Consider the following 8,423-nt stretch of genomic DNA (forward strand, 5'->3'; position numbering starts at 1 on the left):
CAACAACCCATTGTTTGTTAATCTGAACAAAATAAGTCAGAGAAGAGGGTTTATCAAATCACACAGAGCTCCTACGTAAGTGAATTCACATCAGGTCTGTTACTCTGAGCAAAAGCTCTGCCTGGTCTAATATTACAGAGATGATTAATTGAATAATGAATTCAGTCACATCAAAATGTGTCAATATAGTAAATGGACAGTATTCAATCAGCTCCAGTAAACACCAGTTAAAATACTCTGGGAAATGAAGAACTCTTTGCCAGAATGCTATTTAACAGAAAATTATTCACAGACAATTTGACTGGCCCCATACAGATGAATTATTTTATGCTCAACTAGGAATTAGAGGAAAAAAAATACTGGACTGTGTAAGATTCTCTACTGCTTGGTAATCTAAATCAGAAAGTATATTCTAAATCATAAAAATAATTGGGACATGCTTTCAGAAGTCAAAAAATATTGGAAGATATTTATTATAAATATATGTATGTGATTGAAAATTGGATACCATTTTGCATATCCTCACATTCTTCTTCATCCTGACCATTAGCATGCAAATAAAGAATCCTTAAGTGCATTTTAATTTCCACATTACCTTCAAAAATAGAGAATTTTAAAGACATATTTATTATTCTGTAGGAAAGGCAATGATAATATGAACCGAATAATTACTCTGTTTGAATAGTGATAAGATTTATTTGTAAAAAACCCTCTTATAAATATAAAGAAGGAACACTGAACACTATGGAGCTTGACAAGCAAAATAACAGAAAATGTCATCAAGAAAAGGTTCATTCATAGGTGAAAGACTTTCAGTGCATTACTTTTCAATATATCTCTACTACTAATGTCAGAGTAACAGGTCAAGGCATATCTAGCATATGCCATGTTTATCAGGCAGAAATAAAATGTAGATTGAAAAAAGTAAAGAAGTCAGAAGTGTCTGAACTTCTTGCACTTTGGAGGATTTTCTTATGAAAGCAGGTTTTTTAAAGCTGCTGAACCAATGTTTTAATTTAGCAAAGATAAATATAATTTCCTGTGTGTGACCTTGAATTTTAAGTCTTAGCCCAGAGGGAATATTTACAACTTGTAAACAGACTCTGATAATGGAAATTCAGACAAATCTCACTATTATAATGCTAGTTACATTTATCCTCCATTTTTTTTTTCTTTTCTCTCCCCTCTTTCTAAAACATAAATATCCACAGTTGATAAAATCTTTGTCTTAGATGTCTATCAGAACATGTCAGACCATTGTAGCATAAAATCCGCTGGATCACTTCTCATTTACTTTGACTTGGATCTGCTCTAGTGTGTATGAAGTCAGTTTTCATTCAGGCCTGTATTCCATTTTGGAGCCTTTCACAAAGTAACTCATATTGGCAAAATGCAATCACATGATTATCTTCATTTTCACAAAGACTCTAGCAATGAAAACGCCCTTTTTATGTGTTCTGGATGACTTTCCTATCTCCTACTGCCACTTTAAAGCAGGAGGTTTCTCTCCCACTGCCTTTCAGAGCCCATGCATCCCCTGCCTGGTGCAACACTGACAATATGGGCAATATGGGCATCTTTTGGAGGTGCTTTCTCTCTGTATCATGAGTGCTCTGTCTCTAGCCCAACAAAGTCTTTTGCTCCAGTCCTTCCCATCATCACGTGGCACACACCAGGTACAAATCCCCTGATCAGGTCATGCAAACCAGACATGCTTTGACCACATCAGCTGCTCCAGGGGCTTTATTCCAGTGTAAATTTGGTTTTGTTATTGGTAAGCAGTGGTCACACAAGTCCTTTTCTGCTCCTCACAGTGCCCCACCAGAGAGTAGGCAGAGAGTGCACAAGAAGCTTGGAGGGGCCATGGCCAGGACAGCTGACCCCAGCTGACCAAAGAGAGTCAGCTCAAAATTCAATTGCCAGATTTGTTTACAGCAGTAAACACATAGAGGGGACCAAGCAAGGAGCTGTGTGGTGCTTAGTTGCCAGCTGTGCTTTGGAGATTGGGCTTTATAAAGCTAGATCTATAAACTGTCCCTTGCTGATCATCTTAATTCTTGTGCTAAGAACATCATTAGCCTGTACCTGTTCTTACTTACTGTACAGATCATTTTCAGCATGGCTGCAACTCATCTTCAGAGAAAAGGATACCTAGATCTGAAATTCTTCTCAACAACCCCTCTTGGTGGGCAGAAAAATATTTTACTACATCAGTACACTTCACATGCTGTAGTGTTCTTTGAGTTTTAGGACTCAGAGTTATTAACATCTACTAATGTTATTTCAGTGTCTGGGGAATGAAAGAAGAAAATAAAATCTTCTCTAGAATCTATCTCCTGCAAAGATATTCATTAAAGGGAAGTCTGTGAGGGACCTTGGTGTCAGCTGTGTTGTTGACTTTGAATTATCCCACTACAGGTTGTAACAATTGTCTTTGTGAAAGTCCTTTCCTATGTGGCTTCACAAACTGCTTATGCCTCCTTACACTCTGGAAAAGAAGTTCATAGGTTAATTTGGAGAAACCAGTCAGCAATGTGCTGACTGAAATTCCTGCCTTATGGCATCAGATAGATCTAAGGAGAGGATAAACCTTCCAGCAAGTGAAACACTCTGTCGTATGCCTTTCAAAATCAGGAAAGATTTGTCCCTTGTTCAAGAGGAAAATCCTAAATGTTCTCCAAACATGTCAAAACCTCCAGCACCACAAATATTTTATCTCTTAATCTGTACCTCTCCTTTTTTTTTTTTTTTTTTGCTTCCTAAAGATGCAATTCTGCTAGGAACATTCTGGTTTAAACTGCTTTTCAAGCTCCAGAATCATACTGAAAAAGTAAGATTCAGTGCAGCTATTTGTGCAGATACTGTTCAGTAACTGTGATGGAAAAAAGAAAATTACCCCAAAGCAGAAGCAGCTGTATCCAAGCATGTATAGCAGCAGGTATAATTTTCCATAGCCTTGGGCAAGAAATCTATGCATAGAAAAATTCCTAAGGTGTCAGAGTAACCAGAAAAGCATTAAAAAGTAGATAATTAGGGGCTGATTATGAAGACTAATCAGATGGATATAAAATTAAAGTTTGGGTGATTTTCTTGTTGTTGTTCTTTTGAGTTCTTACACATTACCTAAGTAACCTGTATTTAGCTCTAGCCTGCAATTTTATTCTCCCCATTGCCCAGTGCTGTGGGCCCAGGTGAGGCGGGGCCGGGCCATGGCTGCTAACATCTTGCGGACACTGAGCCCTGCCCCGCTGATGGCCCGGGCTGAGTTGGGGTCAGCGGGATCCCGGGAGCAGCTCTGGGCCAGGCCAGGCTGCCTTGCTCTGCCACGTGGCCCACAGGCCTGGAGGGGCCGGGCTGGGCCCTGCCACTGCTGCAGCGCTGGCCCGGCCGTGTTTCCTTCCCCGGCGTGGCCACTGAAAATCCTCCACCATAAACAGCTCCGGCCACTGCCTGGCACAGATAACATGGCCATCTGCAGGCCCCGGCAAGATTCAGTGCACAGATGAAACCTGCAAGCATAAATTCTCTCTTGAGTGAGAAAAAGGAAAGAGTGAAGATACCAAGAGAGAGCACCCTGAGACATGATGGTCAGTAAAGAAGAAATCAAGTCCCAGATGGGAGGAGAATGAGGAGATGCCTTAGTCATGGGCTGAAATTATTTTCTAGGCCATGGTGATGGACTATGGTACACTGAAATAGGCCTGTAACTCATTGAAAAGTGTGGGAGACGGAGTGTTCACATTGTAGATATGAGCAAAGGCATCCATGCTGAAGCAAGCGGGTGTTGAAGTAGTTGCGACACCATGAGAAGAAGAAGGTCTCTGTTCTCAGACATGAAGATGATCTCAGAGATAGATGAAGAGAACCCTTGTTTTTGAACAGCTTAGCCTTAAAAGTGTACCAAGAACATCCATGGGCCGTGTCACCCAAATTTATATTTGACAGGGGTTGTGTGGAAGGACACCTGTGTCTGCTGTGTAAAGGGGAGCTCTGGGGCTCCCAGGTTCCCAAGGGATGGGTCTGCACTTGGTGTCTGCTGGGGCTTTGGTGCCCAGGGCCATGCTGAGCTCCCTGACCGGGCTGGGGACAGTGGGCGGGGCTGGGCTGTGACAGCTCTGGGGCTGTGACAGCACAGGGCCGTGTCACAATGGGGGCAGCTATAAAAGGCCCCAGTGGGTGCCACTGCCCCAGTAGAGCCTGGGCAAGCGGTGAGTGCACACACAGTGAGGGGACGGGGCTGGAGGAGGGCTGGGGCAGCAGCGCCGGCCCCGGGCCGTGTGTTCTGCCCCTGCAGGCAGGGCCAGCCCCTGGCGGGAGCGCCTTGCTCAGGACACGCTGCTTGCTGGGCCCTCTCCTTCCTGCTGCCATGTCCCTGCAGCTCCTGCCCCCACTGCCTGTCCCCATTGCGGCCCCACTGAACCCTCTCTGTGTGTCCTCCTGCAGACCATGGCTGTACTGGCGTTGCTGTTCGTGCTCGTGCAAAGCCTGATCCAGTACCCGCAGCCAGCTGGTGATGGGCTGGATGAGGCCGAGCACCGGCGAATGCAAGAGCGTCAGGAGCTGCTGGACCACGAGATGGCTCGGCTGCTGCAGGAGCTGGAGCAGCAGGAGCAGGGCTGGGGAGCCGTGCTCTTTGGTGCTCTGCAGCAGTGGCCATTCTGGGCTCTTGCTGGAGTCCTGCTCCTCTTGGGCCTGTGGTTTAGCTGCACAAGAAGGAGCCATGAGTCCAGCAGCAGTGGCAAGGACCAGAGCTCCTGCAAGACTGTATCAGATATGAGAGGACAAGAACAGGAAGGAGTCACTGTTGATTCCAAGGAAGGTGGAGAAAACAGGGATGTGACTGTGGAGGCAGACGACAGCAGCAGAGATGGAAGTCCTGTGGCTGCAAGTGAAGGAGATGACGATGATACCATTGAAGGCAGTGATGATGTGAAGGTGAAGGAAGACAGTGATGTTAATGGCCATGACTTAAAGACAGATGAAGGATGGAGTGATGGGAATGTGCCAGGAGACAAAACTGAAGGAAGTGAAGATGAACCTGGCAATGTTGCTGGAAATACGGAAGACGTAAATGAAGGAAATGAAGGAGAAAACAAGGATGTGCAGGTGGAGCAAGGCAAGGATGCTGGCAAGGAAGAAGGAGATGAAAATGAAGAAAAATCCTGTATTGAAAATATGAAGGTAAGCAAGAGTGATGACGTAATTGAAGATGAAAATGGCAATGTTGCTGGAAATATGGAAGACGTAGATGATGGAAATAAAGGAGGAAACAAGGATGTACAGGTGGAGCAAGGCAAGCATGCTGGAAAGGAAGGAGATGAAAATGAAGAAAAATCCTGTGGTGCAACTATGAAGGCAGGTAACAATGATGATGCATACGAAGGTGAAGACAGTATAGACGGAAAGGATGAATACACGGATGTTAAGAAGCAAGAAAGCAGTGATGCCAGTGAACAAAGGAACAGTTATTGGACTGGGCAGGAAGATAGCAGTGGTCCTGGGAATGCAGTAGACCACAGTGGTTTTGCTGCAACAGAGGAAGAAAATCAAGAAGTTATGAAAGAGGATAACAGTGCTAGAAACAAGGTTGATGTAAATGTGGAGGGAAACCAGAATGAAGATAAAGAAGTTGAACAAGGTAACGTGGCTGCAAGTGAAAAAGAAGGCAGTGATGGTGGCAAGGAAGAAAGCAGCAGTGGTAGAATGGAAGACAGAGAAGACACCCAAGATGCTGGCAATGAGGAAGGCATCCTTTTGGTGGATTGCATACAGTGGCCTGTGGAGGATCTGGAGAGAGGTTGCTCAGTGACAGCTGAGCTGATGGAGAGCCTCACGCGTGTCTTTGTGGACAGCGTGAGCAATAGCTTCTACCCGGTGCCTCAGGAAGCCATTGGTGTGGGCAGTGCCTTTGAGGGTTGGATTCCTCAGGAGTGGGATGGGGTGTACCGCATGCTGGTCCCGCTGAATCCCCCTCCAGGGCACACCTTCCACCTAGAGCAGAACAGCGCAGGGCAGATGGCAGCAAGGACCTTCAGTGTCCGTGTGGAGCTGGTGTGCACCTGCAAGGGGGAGCAGCTGGGCCAGAAGCTGTTGTGCTTGCTGCACCACTCGCAGGAGGGGCTGCGGCAGGAGCACAGCCTCCTAGAGACACTCTGCACCGGCTCCTACCTGGACGTGGAGAAAACCTCCCGCTGGTTCTCCCAGTTGGTGAGATGCTCGTGGCTGCACGTGCCTCAGTGCTACTCATGGCACTTGGTGTTTCAGCCCTGCAGCCGGTCCTGCCGATTCCAGCTGAGCAGAGGCCAGAGGAGCCTGATGGTGGAGATGCTCTTTGGGGTGCGCCAAGGGGACTCGGACATCTTTGTGAGCAGCCAGCCCGCCGAGGCCAGCTTCACTGAAAGCACAGCGTGGCCTGAGACGTACGCTGTGGCAGAGGTGAAGTTCTTCCGGCACATCGCCAGGCAGGTGCCGTGTGAGAACTTGCACCTGAAATGCCTGCAGGTCTTCACGTGCATCCTGAGGGGCACAGGATTTTCCAGCTCCACCTGGAAGACTGTGGTCATGCACGCGCTGACCATCGTGCCGCTGTCCCGGTGGAGCAGGAGGGAGTTTGTGCTGCGGCTCTGGGACATCATGGGCTACCTGCGCTTCTGCGTGCACTGGAGACGCCTGGATCACTTTGTGCTGGGCAACGAGAGGCTTCCTGCGGAGATCAGCTTGCCACCAGCAATGCGAGGGGTTGAGCCACTCAACCTCTTTGAGCACCTGATCCGGGATCCGGCCGCCCACACAGAGGCAATACAAGCTTGTGATCAGCTGCAATTTTGCCTCTGGATGCTGCTCTCCGGCCAATGAGAGGAGTTCCCTGCACAGACCTTTGCAGGGGGGGGCTCACACCCAATGGCAGCCACGTGGACACTGCATTTGTCACTGGCAATCCTGAAGCTGCTTTCCTGCTCCTGTGGAAGGAAGATGCTGCGGTACATGAGTTCCTTGTGCACTCGCATCTCTGCCTTGCCCTTCACCTTCCAGTCACAACAGTGCTGTTGCCTAAGTCTGTGAGGCAGAAACTGGCTCCACCTGCACATCCTCACAGAAGAGAGTGAAGCTGCTGGAAATTGCATCGACCACCTTGAAGGCAGAAACCTAGTATGTTAGGGACTTAGTGTAGTTATTCAGTGAGCTGTAGCTTTAATGGTTTTGTAAGGATGTAGTTTGTAGTATGAAAGTACAACAGATAGATTTAACTCACTTTTCCATGGGAGAATAGGTAGTCCCCATTTTCATAATGAGACTTGTTTAGTAGCATTCCTTTCAGAGGTCCTTTAGTGTTGTCAGTGTGTAACTATTTTGCAGTTACCCTTAGTTTAGGGAATTGAACTCCCCTTCTGTAGTTGCTTGCTTGCTTTTCAGTAATATTTGAATATCTCTTTTTGAAAAATTAATAAAAGGAGAAAAGTTTCTCAAACTGTCTGAACTGAGTCATTCTTTGTAGTTAACCCTCTGCATCTTAGAGAATGTCCTTCCTGTACTCCTACCTGAAATAATGACTTATTGCAAACAGAAATGGTGGGTATATTAAGTATGCTGTCTCTCAAGCATTCCCATAGAAATGCTTGAAGCTTGAGATGAAAATGCCCTGAAATGACTGAAATTTTGCAGCAGAGTACTTCTGAATTTTTTAGGAATCTTTGGAAAAATTTTCTTTACATAGTTACTTTTATAGGTTCCTGGGGAACAATTTAGTCCTAAAAGATGAACGGAGAAGTCCCAAACTGCAAAACATGTAATTTTTTTGGCTTATCATAACTAAAGTTTTGACACAAAATTGTGGCAAGAATAAGTCATGTTTGCTGTTCTATGGGTATTACCTTTTTCACTAGTCCTAAAAATATTTTATAGCGATGAGAGCCACTTTGCATGCAAAGCTTTGTCCATGGTGAGATGCAGTTAATCAAAATATGATTTACTTCTTGCAGCACATAGTAGAGATTGGTAGTAGTTTTGAAATATTTATTCTCTTTGCCTTTATACCAATGCATTTGGGGTCAAGTGGTGAATTTTTCCAGTCAGAATACCTTAGGAACTGGATAAATTGCTGCAAACCAAAGTGGCATACAGATTCACTACAGAACTACTGCAGCTTTACAAATTCTTTCATTAGTTTCAGAGTATAATTTTTTTCTCAATTCCCTTTTTAAAGAAATTTGAAGCTATTGTTAATTCATAGTAAAACTTTAGTGTAGTTTTTTTTATTTTAATCGGGATCTTAGAGGTGGTGCTACTGGATGTTCCCCTTACTATACCATCCTAATTGGATTGGAATACATTATCTTTGAATATCCCCTGATTGGTAGAAAAGGAGGCCTATTTAAACCATTTGGAGTTCAACAAGACCAAGTGCAAGATCCTATACCTGTGTC

General features: G+C 45.3%; 1 protein-coding gene across 1 annotated transcript; it reads left to right on the forward strand.

Annotated features, from left to right (window-relative positions):
* The first annotated feature begins 4,195 nt into the window (after positions 1 to 4,195).
* Positions 4,196 to 7,465, forward strand: LOC130249728 (uncharacterized). The gene is made up of 2 exons (XM_056484776.1): positions 4,196 to 4,208; positions 4,444 to 7,465. The coding sequence occupies exon 2, from the start codon at positions 4,447 to 4,449 to the stop codon at positions 6,853 to 6,855; it is 2,409 nt and encodes an 802-aa protein (XP_056340751.1). The 5' UTR covers positions 4,196 to 4,208; positions 4,444 to 4,446; the 3' UTR covers positions 6,856 to 7,465.
* Positions 7,466 to 8,423: the final 958 nt, after the last annotated feature.

This window comes from Oenanthe melanoleuca, chromosome 2, assembly GCF_029582105.1.
Source record: "Oenanthe melanoleuca isolate GR-GAL-2019-014 chromosome 2, OMel1.0, whole genome shotgun sequence".
In the NCBI taxonomy this organism is placed as follows: Eukaryota; Metazoa; Chordata; class Aves; order Passeriformes; family Muscicapidae; genus Oenanthe; species Oenanthe melanoleuca.

Bases quoted from the DNA above. Each gene is read 5' to 3' on its own strand.
- LOC130249728 (XM_056484776.1), top strand. From the start codon at position 4,447: ATGGCTGTACTGGCGTTGCTGTTCGTGCTCGTGCAAAGCCTGATCCAG.